The sequence below is a fragment of the Ammodytes marinus genome, assembly GCF_949987685.1.
Source record: "Ammodytes marinus genome assembly, chromosome: 17".
Lineage (NCBI taxonomy): Eukaryota > Metazoa > Chordata > Actinopteri > Uranoscopiformes > Ammodytidae > Ammodytes > Ammodytes marinus.
The window spans coordinates 4,884,534-4,900,098 of record NC_137221.1 but is presented as its reverse complement, the minus strand read 5'-3'; the positions used below and the strand labels follow the sequence as shown (position 1 = coordinate 4,900,098).

The 15,565-nt window shown below is 39.4% G+C and overlaps 1 protein-coding gene across 1 annotated transcript; it reads left to right on the top strand.

Annotated features, from left to right (window-relative positions):
• The first annotated feature begins 832 nt into the window (after positions 1-832).
• LOC307264579 (uncharacterized protein) lies at positions 833-9,358 on the top strand. The gene is made up of 6 exons (XM_080046013.1): positions 833-1,060; positions 3,101-3,229; positions 5,208-5,384; positions 5,789-5,964; positions 6,769-6,884; positions 8,410-9,358. The coding sequence occupies exons 1-6, from the start codon at positions 952-954 to the stop codon at positions 8,588-8,590; spliced, it is 888 nt and encodes a 295-aa protein (XP_079902139.1). The 5' UTR covers positions 833-951; the 3' UTR covers positions 8,591-9,358.
• The last annotated feature ends 6,207 nt before the right edge of the window (positions 9,359-15,565 follow it).

Genomic DNA, 15,565 nt, shown 5'->3' with positions numbered 1-15,565 from the left:
AAATGTATTAATAAATGTGTTTAAAAACGCACAAAAATGTTTAGAATTAAAACTGAAAGCCGTTAAAAGCCGTTGGGCTAATAAAACGCTTGAGGTGGCGTTTTGAAATGAGAAAACTTCAATTTTAATAGTATATGGTCTAAAGATAAGTATGAGCCTATGATTGATGTCCAGAATTTTTTTGCAGAGACACAATCTTGTTCGCCGCTTGTACTGGTGTGGACAGGGAAATCTGCCTACGGGCCGCATAAGCTCCTCCCCCAACCATGCAATAATAATCTTTATTAAGGACTCAGATGGTCCAGTGGTACCAATGGGTTGGCCACATGTCCATGCTGACTGCTCGGAGAAGGCACAGTCCTGGGGGCCTGGGCTTTATCGATCATCCTGGATATCTTAATTCCACTTTTATGCAATAGGCCCCAGGTGTAGCCTATAGGCCTACCTGCCCGTAGATGCCTGTGTCCCAAGTCCTGACAGGCACAAATACTGAAAACTTTTCCCATGAATCCACTTTTAAATGTCTCAGGTCCCCTGAGGTTTCGGATGTTTAAAACATGTGGCACAATAACAGAGAGTAACGTCAAACACATCACCGAAATACATGCAGGATGTGCCTTCACAATAAAAGCCCAAATTGAAGTGGAGACTTGCTTTTTTTTGCCAATGTGTAATACACACTGAATCAAAATCGGAATCACACACACACACACACACACACACACACACACACACACACACACACACACACACACACACACACACACACACACAGGCCATCTATCTAGGCTATTAGGACTTTTATTTTGAAATAATTACTGTGGCTACTCGTTGCAGCAGTTTATCAACAGTCGCTTAGGAGGAGTTTGTTGCAAGATTTGCTCAACTCTGAAGCTTTATGAGCTTATTTTAAATACTTTTTTTTTTCTTTTAATTTGTATCGCATCTGTAATGACGACCACTGGCAGCTCCCCGGGCCGCGAAGGGATGTACTCCCAACTGATAGACAACGAGGGCATGAACGACGAGTTCAACCCCAGGCCAGATTTGGGGAACAGCGGTAAAGATTCACCAGAAAACTTTAACTTTAACTGAGGAATTGAAACTGTTTACGTGTTTGTATTGCTTTCTTTTTTTGTCTTGCATTTGAGTAAATGTTGCGCTTCATGTGGTCTGTTTCTGTCTCTGTGTTATGGGCTTTACATTGCCTATTGACAGTGTCCCAGCCTATTGACAGTAACCCAGCCACATTATTATGTAACCCTAATTCTAAACACATTTTTCCCAAACTGTGTCGCAATACAACTCTGTTAGCAGTCTGAGTCTGCTCTGATATACTCCAGTGTTTTAGGTTAACTATCAGGAATCGAAGATGAAGATGCATTTGTTAATGACACTTATTGTAAAAGCTTCCAGCAAATAATATTTTCCACATAGATTATTTGTACTGTATTAGGTCTATTTTGATTCAAGTTTAGATTAATAAATGTCAGAAAATTACTTTCCCCAAAGCCCTCGGTGACTGAGCAGCACATTTCTCGGGCTTAGAAATGTTTATGTTTTTTTGCGTGAAAAATGATAAAGCTATAGTGCGTATCACTTTTTCATATACACAGTAAATTCCCCAGTGTTAAATATGCAGTGTCAAACTCCATTAACTCTATCTGAGTTAATATAACAACAGCTGGAGTAGAATGCCTCCTAGTGTTGGTGTCAATTTCGGTAGTTAAAAGACGGGGTGTAGAAAGTACTCTATAAGGCTTTAAATAACACTATACAGTGTATGTTTAACTCTATTTTGAGTTAATTTAACTCTAAAATTGTAACACTTTGAAGAGAGTTAATTTAACTCCAATTCTGAGTGGGACCAAATACACTCGGAAATGGTGTTAAATTTAACTCTTTTAGTGTTATTTTAACACTTCAAAATGTACTGTGTACATGAATGTCGGTTACATCAGTCGAGTTGAAACAAAGTTGTTTAAGCCTATCAGCTCCACACAACTGGGTGAAGGTGGTTGGTGTCAACTCCCCTTTACAATAAAAATTACAATGTAGCCTACAATACAACATAATTCCAGTACAAAAAACCCCACACAATATAGAATTAATCACTTGAGAATGAAACAAAACAGGTGTCAACAGTGCTTTAAGTCCACAAGATTTTATAAAATCATCATAAATTTGGAAGCTGAAATCAACAACTTGAAAAACATTCAGCTTGGTTTTCCATCTTATCACCATTTACTGTAGCTAAATAATGAAATAACTTGGCCATTCAATCAGTATAGTATTGGAAAGGACGGTGTATGTGTTCATTTGAAGTGTCTGTGGTCTCTTTCTTTAATTTAATTCCTGATGAGTTGATCAAATTGAACGACTGGTTAAAAGCATGGGTTAAGAAACATGGGATCATCAACCAAATACAGACAGTCTGCCTATGGCCATTCTACTGCATTCACTGTATGTCATGGAAGTCAATCCATGTGCTGTATATTCCTGAAACTCACACCCCTTAATAATAATAAAGAATAAATCCTTAAATCTTTGTAGGATTACATCTTTATTCTCTGATTTGATGAGGATTTCCCACACATCCCCAGAAACTGTTCTGTCATGTTTTGATTTGAACAAGTTCGAACAGAGCAGATCAGACTCTCTTTAGATAAAAGGCTTGGCTTCAAGAAATGTTAACTTAGGGACCAGGGTGACCATGCACTGTGAAACACATTTCCTCAGTTGAGAGCAGACATTAAAGTAGTTTAATGATAGTAAAAGATGAACAGCCTTTAAAGGTGGAGTCAGAAATTCTGGTTGCTTGGTGTCAAAATCACTTTCTTTCAAAATCAGTGAATGTCTCCTCATGGTCCAGTACCTGTCTGTAATACAGTATGTGTGTGTGTGTGTGTGTGTGTGTGTGTGTGTGTGTGTGTGTGTGTGTGTGTGTGTGCTGAATAAAACTGAAAACAGTTTCTTTAGATGCCCCAAAATACAAGTTTAACTTGAACATGAGCAAACAACGCAAATTGTGCAATATTCAGCCAAATTATATATATTTTTTTAAATAAATGAACACTCTTTCCCTCTTTGCCTCCTCCAGCTATCCCAGGCTCCCTGGTTGGATGGATCCCCAGACCGGGTGGTGCTGGGTTCTACCGGCTGGCCACCCTCTGCCTGGCAGCACTGTGTGCCATCCTGCTCATCTCACTCATAGCTGTCAGCGCACACTGTGAGTTCACAAACTGACAAATACTCACGTCTTTCATTTCAGGGTTTGAAGGTAAAGTCAGGGATTCTGGAGAATGCTTGTTGTCAAAATATTAATCGCTATTAATCGAAATCATTGAATATCTCCTCACAATAGGCTACCTGTACAGGAACAGGAAAAGACTGCAAGCTGACACTATTTCAACATGTTAGAAAAGGACGAACATGTTTTATTTGGGTCAGCAAAAAGCAGTATCATGTGTTTTATATCCTGATGATAATCTGACATTTAACTTAAAGGTGCAGTAAGCGGAATGGTTCTTTTAGCTAACTTCCTGTCAGTTACTGCAGTTAGCAGTCCCCTCGCTCGTCCCTACGTCACCACATTAATGCACTGCGGTCTTCGAGCAGCAAGTTATCTAGCATCATCTCAGATCCATAAGTGAGATAAAACATGATAAAAACCATCAAAACAGACATTGGGAAGGATTTTTACCTGCTCCGCCATTGTAGGCGCATAAACATTCACCCATGTGTCGCAAGAGATTGGCTTTATGAAACGCGCACATCGTGTAAGTGATTACTGTATGAATAAAGAGCGATTTAACACTTATATTGATATAAATAAACCGCTTACTTCACCTTTAAGATAACAGAGTTTTCAGAGCCATTTCTGTTCAGGGCAAAAACTAAAGATATTTTTAAGAAAGGTAACATCACGTTCTGTACTGTTTTGTATCTCCCCATAAAGACAATTTCCATGTATTGATTTATGTGGTAAATCAAGACAAAATGTATCTTGAGTATATTTAGCTTCTGGCAAAAAATTTTTTACCCAAATCAGTTTCTTTGGATCTTAAATAGTCATTAAAACGTCATTACATTTTATAATTAAGTTAAGTAGATAGATACCATGTATATTGCTCTTTTCTGCTGGTAAAATCTACCCACATTCACCGTCAACAAAGTCATTTGTTCTCTGTTTATAATAACCACTACCAAACATTTCAGGAGACTAGACAGGAACATATTAAATCAAAAATGTTGTGAAATTCTACAAATCAAAAAAATCATTAAAAACAGTGATTTCTAAGTTGCAGAGCAAGCAAAAAAAAAAGAGGATACAGTGGTTTGGGTCTTGCAACACTGATTCGGGAATGTTTGCCAATAGTTTACTTGTGTTCATATGCACATGTGTGTGCTTCTATGTTGAAACAGGCAAGATGCTTAAGAACTGCTTCTGCTATTTGTGTGATCACTAAACTGCTCAGGCAGAGTGGGAAAACAGAGGCAAACGTTATACTGTATACGTATGGATGTTTCAGTGATTTAAACGGGGGTAACTCAGCTGTAGATGAATTAATATGCTAAGGCCAGAACTTGTGGCAAAATAATAACATTTAGGAAATTATCTTTGAGAATGCTTTAACAACTACAATTATGTTTGGCATGTGCAGCATGTGTGTTTCAGTGTTGTCATTTTAAATAAGACTAAACTAAACTACAAACTAAAAGTTTTCCACCCAATCTTAATGTGGAGAATCTGTTCTTGCTTGTTCCCAAAAACAAAATCATTCTTAAACATTTATTATACCAATACACAGTTTGTAATTGCACTCAAAGTTATAGTGCGTAACGTCTGTGGCCCCCAAGTTTTTTCATGGCAGTAGAATAGACACTGAACTGGAATGGGCACTTTGAACTCATGTGCCAGTGTCAGGCGCCACACTGCCATACTGAGAAATACAAAGAGAGTTTTGTAGGGCTTATAGGCTTAATCAACTTTGTGTCAACTTGTTTGGCGATGGCTTGAATGGAACCAACATTCATTTATATGAAAAAGTTACACACTATAGCTTTAAGTTTTTTTTTAGGTGTCTTGTCTGCTTTGCTTGCTATTGTCTCTTTCTAAAAGCATTCCTCCTCATATGTGTTCATTGAGTTGAATGTTTGGGATCCATTAACTCAGACGTCCATTCATTGTCTATAATGTTCCACAGATAAGAACAAGCCTCAGGGCGGTGGTGAGGGGTCGGCAGATATGCAGAAGCAGACGCAGGATACCAACGTGTCGGCTATGGCCTCTTCCATCACTAAACTACAACAGGAGAAAGAGCAACTGCAGGGGGAGAAGGAGGAGCTGCTGGCCAAAATGGCTGCCATGATGGTGACTAAAGGTAGACCAACCGCTCTATACTGTATGCGGGTTTTCTTTTAGTCACATGATTCTCAACATTTAGTACAGCAGTCTTCAGTTTAGGCGAGACATGGCAGGCAAAAACACCAATACCACATCTCCCGTCAAGTAAACAATCGATTTGATTGGCTACTATTGAGTGACGCATCTTCAATGATGACAGGTATGGACTAGATTAGCTGCTCCGGCAATCTTCAGCATAGTCCTTGATGCATTTTAGCACTTACAGTGGCACTGCAGTTACTGTTTGAAAGTGGTGTGTGCATTTGATTCCTTGTATAAAAATCCAGAGTACACTGCACTAATGTATGGCCTAATCTCTCTCTCTCTCTCTCTCTCTCTCTCTCTCTCTCTCTCTCTCTTTCTCTTTTTTTGTGTCCCCAGCTCCTGAGGTGATCAAACCTACGACGAAGGCACCTATCGTCTGCCCTGCGGACTGGCATCTCTTCAACAGCAGCTGCTACCTCATCTCCAGGAATACGCGGGACTGGCCCGAGAGCAAGTCCTACTGTGAGAGCAAAGGAGCTTACCTGGCCATCATCCACACAGCAGAGGAGCAGGTACATTAACCACAAGCAGCATCTAGATTACAATACTGCCATGTCCAGAGGTGCAGCGTTAGAGTTTGTGTGTGTTTGTATTTTGAGTGAATCTCTTACAGGAGAAGATATTTTATCAGATGCTTCACGTTGTTTCTATTGAGTTCAAAAACCTTCTCAACATGTCAACAGCTCCAACACTTTGCAACTGTGTCAGGGTAAAGGGGACTGAGTAATAGTTGATAAATGCTGTGTTCTGATTGGTCAATCACAGCATTCTACAGCGTGATATTTATCGATAACTGACCATTGTTACGGGTAAATCACCATCGCTATTGGTAACAGACTTTTGCGTTGGATATCGATCACTTTCTGTCATATCAACCCGCGCTGATAGACGTCCACAAACAAACAATTACATACTACTCCTTCAAAAAAAAAAACAATGGAATCCTTTTCAACTTTAATTTGAATGTATGTGCAGAGCAGGGAACTTCAGAGTCATTGTTAACGTCTGAAAAGACTCCGGTCAAGACGATGTGAGGATGTTTCAGAATCGTTCATTATCATCAGAATCCTTTTTTGCAGAAAGATGCGGATATCCTAATCAAATGTCAACCTCTCTCATTAGCACTCTACTGTGCAAACATTTTTTATTTAAATTTTTTATAGGCGCCTTTCAAAGCACCAAAGGTCACCAAACAAGACAGAGTTCAAAAATAACAACAATAATACAATTAACAAGACACATGTACAGTGTTTAAATCAGAGATGAATGTGTCTTTTGAATATACTTTCATCATTTCCTGGTGTTTTTCCTCTCAGAGCTTTCTGTGGGACCTTCTTCCCCGAGGCCACTGGAACCCTTACTGGTTTGGGATCACAGACGGACGCACAGAGGACCAGTGGGTATGGGTGGATGGAACCCCGCTGGTGGGAGGGTAAGGAGCACTGCTGTCATGACTTACCTGCCTCCTTTTTTAAAGTTTGCCACAAGTTAATACAAACGTTTATTTAAAGATATGGAAGACTGGGTATCAGAAACCTTGGTGAATAAATCAACTACTCCAAGGAAGAGAGTTGTAGTAATTTCTGCCCAAATTGTGGCTCCACTCCTTTTTTCTCCTGACTCCTGATTTAAAAAAAATCACAGACAGTGTGTAGCAACACACACGCACACACTGACCATTGGACATTGACCACATGCGCTGCACAGTGACGGTTAAGGGGTCAAATGAGGAGACCAAGGAAAAGGGGAAATAGACAAAGAGGAATTAATTATCTTTCGATCAAACTTCCCATTTCACTGACGACTCATCCCTTTGGCAGAAAATATTTCAGTGGAACTGAAAAAGGAACTCCAAAAAAAGGTCTTTGGCTTCCATGGAAAAGAAACATCAGCTGATGTAAGCCTATTGCTGCTTGGAGACCAACAGGGATCTTTATTGTTTCGCCATATTAGCAGCCAGTGTATCGGAGCTGCTTGTTGGATAGTCAAACATTTTTTTAGAAACTAGGGTTAGGCAGTATCCAATTAAAATGTTGGTTGCGTTTAGAAAATATATTTCCTAATTTTTTTTTAGTACATGATTAATGCTAATAACAAAGTAAAATGTATTTCTATAGCACATTTAAAAACAACATCAGTTGACCAAAGTGCTGTACAAGATACAAGACAAAATATAAGATACATGAAAAATCTCCATCTGTCTGCCCCTAGTGTTAATGTACTTTTTGTCACAGAATCATCAATTTTGAGTTTCACTTCTCTCTCATTCTAGATCTTTATTCCCTCAAAGATTCTTACCCATCTTGTGCCAAGTCAACAGATTTTCTATTTTCAGACTAATCTCTCTTCCTAAATGTGTTGCTGACTAACCTGTTAACATTCCTCTTTCGCCCCCCACATTCCTTCCCTTCCTCTTTTCATGCTGCGATCTTTCTTATTGTTTCCTCTTCTGTCTTGGTTCTGCTTTGCCCTTACTGAGTCATTTGACATGTATTGTAAGATTTAATCCTAACCCTAGAACCTTTACCCACTTGTTCCAACGTTGCAATTTTTTTTTGTTATCGCCACTAACAGCTTCTCTGGAAAAACATGTTGAACTAAGTGGAATGTGTGCTTTTTTGTTGTTTTATTTTTACATCAAATTGCTTCTGAATAAAGTCTTTCATTTTAAGTAATTGATGGAGTTCTCAATGCAAATCAGGGTAGCTAGCAACATGCCCATTTACAGAGCCTAGGCTGTGAATTAACACTATTTTTTCTCAAGTGATCAACAGTTCCGGTAGCGGACCACATGGAGATATTCCCTGTTTTTGACAACAACAAAAAAAAACGATTTTGACAACAAGCATTCTGCAGAATCACTGACTGACTCTACCTTTAACACTAAAGTATTAATGTGTATCCATGAATTGTTGACCAAAGGGTTTTTTCTCTTGTCTTCTCTCTCCTGACTGTAGGTTTTGGGAGGTGGGTGAACCCAACAACCACATCAACGAGGACTGTGGCTACATCGTGAAAACAGAAGTGTTGGAGCGAGTGGCGATCCGTAGCTGGTATGACGCACCCTGCTCCATGTACCTTCCCTTCATATGTGAGAAAGAAATGGGCCCTGGCGCTAGCACTGCCTTACCACACTGAAACATCAACGCCACTCTCTGACCAATCAAATCAATCAGTAGCTATATACAGTAGTCGGGATTCAACATACTGCTATATGAACGGCTTTCTCCTAAAACCCAAAGTTCAAAAGGCTGATGAATAAGTATTTTTCCATCTCCGATTTAAATTCACATTTAATTAGATCGGACATTCAAGTTCCTTTTTTTCAAGATGGACATGCAATCGTTACTTTTTCCTAACATGAATCTGTGGTATTTTGGGTTTTCCCCTTTTTCTGTATTTGTGACAAAAGATGGGAAGGTCCACTCTGGAAGAGAACACTGGACTCCAGCGCGGTTTAAAGTGTTGCATTAACAATAGTTTACTATGGTGGCCCTGAGGGCTCAACCCCACTACAATCGCGTGCCTTTGCAATGTATATGTGCCTTATATAACACATCAATGGTAAAATTTTTACATTGTTCCGTTTCATTGTACAGGGATTCGTCTATTAATCTTTTTGTTGATTTTTATACATATGTGAAATTAGCTTTTTAGCGATAAATGAAGTGTTTTTTATATTACATTTATGTTAATGCTACATAATGAAATTGTCTCGATGTCACTCGTGGCTGAGCAGGAATGTCCGATGTAATGTGTCTGTGATGTAAGAATTATAAATCAATTGAATTTGAAGCACTTGTCAGAGTTGCTCGGTTGATTCTTTTTACAAGGCAACTTGAATCAAAAGCAGAAATGTGTCCTGTGGAACTTGTAAATGAATAAATAAAAGTTCATTGTTTTCTATCTTAACGTCTCACCTTACTTATCATATGTTTCTGAAAACTTTAAAACATATCAAAGTATTTTAAAGACTTCACACTGCTCTAATTCTGTGTAATTTCTTCCTGCATTGAGCTTTCTCAGTCAGCGTAGTTTTAGCTTATAATTACCAGTTTTCCTCTTTTATATGAAAATCCCAAATAGCCAATATTAAATATAAAACAATAGTGAAAAAAGTAATCAAGCTATAAATACAGAAACATATTTCATTTCATTTTCATTTAACTTTTATTTATCCTCGAGAGACCGATTGAGGGGTGACCCTCATTTACAATGATGTCGAGTTCAACAATACATAAACAATATTCAATGCAAAAACATCAAATACACAACAACAGGTGAAGAGAGAAAAAAAAAACAATTGAAACATTTACATAGTGGTGAAGAGTGGCAGCAATTAAAATTAAATGGGTGAAAGCACAATATAGTCTAATTAAAACAGTTACAGGTAGAGTTTGGCAGATTTAAGATAGTTTGTTTAAATTGGTTAAAAGATATGAAGGTATTTAGTTTAATTTGTTGCTGTAAGTTGTTCCAGGAGTCGGGGGCACTGAAGCTAAAAGCTGTCTTTCCCAGCTCAGACCGGGCTTGTGGGACATAAAGCATAAGCATGTCAGTGGAGCGGGTCTGATAAAGCCCATCTGAAATTTGCAGCATTTCTGTTAAATAACGAGGAAGCTATGAATCAACTCAGTGTGACTTGTGAATATTTGCAGTCTGTCATTCCTCCTCTGCTTGTTGTTGTTGTTGTTGTTGCCCAGCAGGTGGCGCTAGTTACGTGACCAAGCTTTTGTCAATATGATGAAGAGCAACTAAAGTCTTTTAATTGCTGATGATAAATGCATTAGATATACTTTATATTTTCTTCTACATTTCTTCTGCAACTTCTATCTACAATTTACCTATCCATCCATCCATCCATTCATCCATCCATCCATCCATCCATCCATCCATCCATCCATCCATCCATCCATCCATCCATCCATCCATCCATCCATCCATCCATAGCATTTTTCTTATCACACACATTGGGTCACCAGACTTTAAAAATAACTGTTTTATTCGATGACATAACTGTAGGGCATGTCTAGTATTGGTAACTTGCTTTCTGTCCTCCATGTCATCTTGTCCACTTCCTGTCCTGTCAAAGTGGGCTAAAAGGCTAAGGCCAAAGTGCTAGTGGTGCATGGCAGTGTGTGTGTGTGTGTGTGTGTGTGTGTGTGTGTGTGTGTGTGTGTGTGTGTGTGTGTGTAGGGGGTGGGGGGGCTGTTGAGAGTACGGTTTGTGCTGCTGCTACTCCTGAGCTCGTTACCACAGGGAGTTATCAGGAAGTCATCTAGCCCTCTTCTGTCAGAGCCAATAAGGATTACAGGCCTACACCTAACTGGAGAAAGAGAGAGACACACACACACACACACACACACACACACACACACACACACACACACACACACTGGCTCTTTACCAACACTATGTAATTATAAAGTTGAGTCAACTTTATTGTCAATTTCTGCAATACGTGCCAGGCATACGAGGAATCCAAAACTGACCCACAGTGCAATAAGTACAAGGGATAAATAGATACAATACATTAATCCTAATTTGTGCAAAAAGTAAGACAAAACCGAATGGTACCAAATGTGAAAATGTACAATATTAAGCACATTCTGTGCAATATGCAGGAAACTAAGGTGATTGAAAATGTACAATATCAGGGCATAACATGTGCAGACTAAGAACAAATACTTTTTATTTTTGAAAATACGGAGGTGGAAAAGTGTCCCAGAGAGTCTTTTATATTGTTTTCTTCTTCTTTTGGCCTTAACACAAGCTTCAATGCATGTTAACCGTGCAAACAGCTGGTTGCAACACATGTTTGTTTTTGGTACATCAACATATCAAACAGGTGATGTCCCTTTATTTGCTGAGTTGTGTAGTATCCTAAAGTCCATTGATAACTAGCTAGTGGTTCAGTGTGTTGTCTGGTGTATTTACTCACTTGCAATGTTCATTATCCTCCTTGATTTCACTGTTGGTGGAAACAAAACGGTCATGTGTGTTTTGTGAAGCTGATCCTTATGTTCATCCAAAGGTCAACTCAGACGGCTGTGGATTCTGTCCCTCTTCACTTCTGCTGAAAGTGCTTTAAGAAGAGGTCTCGTAAAGGTGGAGTCAGAGATGCTGGTGAATGCTTGAAGTCAAAATCAGTGAATATCTCCTCACGATCCACTTCCTGTCTGTATTATGTGTGCACTGAAAAAAAATTGTTAATCCACAGTTTAGGCTTTGTAAACTGGTCTATAAAACAAAGGATATGCAAACAATAAGGGCCGACCATAGCATGCCCTCTTACAGGGCCTAGTCTGTGTATTAACACTGTTTGTTTGTTTGTTTAAGCGCACACAGGAATCTGATAGTGAGGAGATATTCATTGATTTTGACAAGCATTCTCCAGGATCACTGACTCCACCTCCAATGGTCGTGTATGAACAGGAGGAACAATCTCATCAACAGAAAGTATTACATGTAGATACTTGAACATGTGCGTAATGTTTAAACACCTTTTCTAATTCTGAAAACATAACCACATAGGTTGATTTAAATACTGAGTATACTCAGCCCGCAGTGTCTGTAGATTAATATATTTGAGCAACAACAGGTGAGTTATGCCTTTGCTTGGAGACACTTTGGCAGAACACACGGTCCATAATGTATCCTGCAGGATTTACACATTTCATTTAGTTTCACTGAAGCTTTTACACAAAGCAACTTACAATAAGTGCATTCAATCAAAAAGGTACAGTACAAACTCAGAACAGTAAGAATCAAGCAACTACATTAGCTTCAAATAAAGCCAAACTACAAAGTGCCACATGTAAGTGCAACATGTAAGATTTAAACCCAAAAATACGGAAGAAGCCAATTCCCGAAGACTGCCTAACCGTGATGTCGCCGCATGATGTCACCAGGCCAGATTCCAAACCTGTTGCATCAATTACTAACAAACTAGACGTGGGGCGAGGCGAGCATGATCTAAAGGCCTCCACCAAACATCACTGATCATCTCAGCACCATGCACAAGGACAATGTGGATTAGGAGGATATTGAACCAATGAGGACCAGACTCTGGGCTTAGGGCTGCAGTAGAATCTGGCCTACAACACCTGAGCCACTGGCATGCCGTCAACTACACAGACTATTAACAGACTATTACGCTCCTCTTAGCATCTCAGTTTTCATGAATGCTCCAATGCTGACTGAAAAGGCCGTTGGGGGCTTTGGTGTGCTGACACGCGCACACACACACACACACACGCACACACACACAAAAACGGGCAAAAAAACGCAGAAATCGCCTTTTGACTATTGCCAGTGATTTGTTCATCAAGGTTTCTAACTCAGTTTAGAATTCAGTTTCATTATGACAAAATTCCATGGTGTGAAAAAGAATGTAGACATTTATTTTTGTATCTGCAAAAGTTACATTGCATTCATTTTGCTGAGGATTTTAACCAAAGCAATCATGCTACTTCTGATTTTGGAAATAGCAATTTTCTTTGCACATTTGCAACTGCTCCAATCCAACATTTTGAATTGCAACTGTATATGGAACAAATGTTTAAGTTAAAAAAAGTTTGATTTTTGATCTCAATTCTTGAGGAGAATTTGAACAAGAAATAAATGGAACATATGTGTTGTAATTAGAATCTCAATACATCAGATTACTACCCTTGTATTGACCGCCTTCCACCTTTCCTAGAAGAAAGGAAAAATGGTCATTTCTCTTGAATTCACATGTCAGATTATAGGCTGTCGAGGGGGCGGGGCTAACCAGATCATCTCCCAGTGTAGACCAATAGCTGCTCTCCTTCCACTCTGGGTTCGAACCACAACCTCTCTCCTGTCCCGTCCCACTACCGCCAGCCAAATATACCTGACCTGCTGCATTTCTGCCTGTCTGTCTACCTTTGATTTGACCATTTCACACACACACTTCGTGGAGAGTGAATCATTTAAGAGCCGATGGTTTGGTCAGTGAAAGTTAAAAGTCGTGGTCCCGGGGAAATGCATCTGTTAGAAGACATAGAAGAAGTACTATAAACAACTAAATACATCTTCACCTCATCACTTGATATTATGGAAATACTTGAGGCAGTGGTGGATGATGCCATCTTTCGTAACTAGCTTCTTGTCCTTGAAGGCCACTGTATCTTCTGTAAATTCCCCCCAAGGGAGGGGTTAGCAAGGGAGCGTTGACATCTAGAATCTCACCACTAGATGATACAAAAAATACTCCTAACACACTGTACCTTAAGCACAAGGTAGAACTATTTCTTTACATTTTTAAACCATCATCGGAAAGAGCAGCTGTCAAGTGTCCCAAACAGCTGACATCTCACTTTGAGACAGAAACTGTTCGTTTGACTCTTGATCCACTTGTGGTCCCTGCCTCTTCGCCGTGTGTCAGGTGTGACGCAGGTTTTGCTCTAATTCCCTAACGAGATCGCCCGTCCCCGGATATCCCATTAGACCCCGATTAACTGGGCTCAGCTCATTAGCTCTGGCAAACCAATTCACCTCTGTCCCCTCTGCCCCCTCCCCCCTGCCCCACCACACTATCCAGCCCACACTGATGCACTGTCCAATGCCAGGAGTCACAGTCACAATGTCACCTCTCTGTCGCCATGATGGGACACTGCTGCCAAACGTTACAATGCTGGCTCCACCCTGAGAATAGTTGCTCGTCATCCTGCATCACTTATATTGTTTGTCTATTTTATATTCTGTCAATTTATATCTGAATTTACCCAAGGGGATGAATAAAATCCATCCATCCATCCATCATCCATACATCCATCCATCCATCATCCATACATCCATCCATCCATACATTCCATCATCCATCCATCCATCCATCCATCCATCCATCCATCCATCCATCCATCCATCCATCCATCCATCCATCCATCCATCCATCCATCCATCCATCCATCCATCCATCCATCCATCCATCCATCCATCCATCCATCCATCCATCCATCTATCTATCTATCTATCTATCTATCTATCTATCTATCTATCTATCTATCTATCTATCTATCTATCTATCTATCTATCTATCTATCTATCTATCTATCTATCTATCTATCTATCTATCTATCTATCTATCTATCTATCTATCCGTCATTTTACTTCTATACCTGAAACTCATTAAAACTGCTTGGATATAGATGCAAATTATTTTATTTCTTCATAAATAAACATGAGATACATACTTACATACATTCATACATTCATACTGTACATACATGCTTACATACATTCATACTGTACATACATGCTTACATACATTCATACTGTACATACATGCATACATACATTCATACTGTACATACATGCTTACATACATTCATACTGTACATACATGCATACATACATTCATACTGTACATACATGCATACATACATGCTTACATACATTCATACTGTACATACATGCATACATACATTCATACATTCATACTGTACATACATGCTTACATTCATACTGTACATACATACATACTGTACATACATACATGCTTACATACATTCATACTGTACATACATGCTTACATACATTCATACTGTACATGCATGCCTGCATGTATGTATTTCAGATTAACTTGACATTAAGTTATTTATCATATTGCAGTGTATACAGTTGAGATGCAGATACTTTCATATTAATTAACGTGCATGTTGATGTGCTGATGTTGCCTTCTTTCTGTGCAGCAGTATGTGTCATCTCTCCTTCTTTCCCTCCTCCCAGTACTCTCTCATTCATCCTGTTCCCTTTCTCTTCTCGCCTCCTTCTTTCATTTCTTTACCTGCTCCTGTCGTTTGACCTTATAACCCAATTTTTCTCTCTCCAATCGGTTTACCCAACTCCTCTCCACCATGCTACCCCTCTCCCAGTCTCTCTCTCTCCCTCTCCTATTTCCATCGCTGAGCTTATCCCTTCATCCCTTATCTTCCTCATCCCCTCCAATCCTTATCTGTTCTTCAGGCAGAGAGAGAGGGAGGGAGAGAGAGAGGGAGAAAGAGAGAGTTTTTCAGGTAAGCTGCTAGCAGTCTGTCTGAGGAGCCAGCAGGCAGTGGTTTGTGCGCGCTTTGGGATTGTGGGATCTAA

Excerpts from the sequence above, each read along its gene's own strand:
- LOC307264579 (XM_080046013.1), top strand. The coding sequence starts at position 952 with ATGACGACCACTGGCAGCTCCCCGGGCCGCGAAGGGATGTACTCCCAA. Across the intron at positions 1,061-3,100 it reads GCCAGATTTGGGGAACAGCG|CTATCCCAGGCTCCCTGGTT; the intron begins GTAAAGATTCAC and ends TGCCTCCTCCAG. Across the intron at positions 6,885-8,409 it reads GGAACCCCGCTGGTGGGAGG|GTTTTGGGAGGTGGGTGAAC; the intron begins GTAAGGAGCACT and ends TCCTGACTGTAG.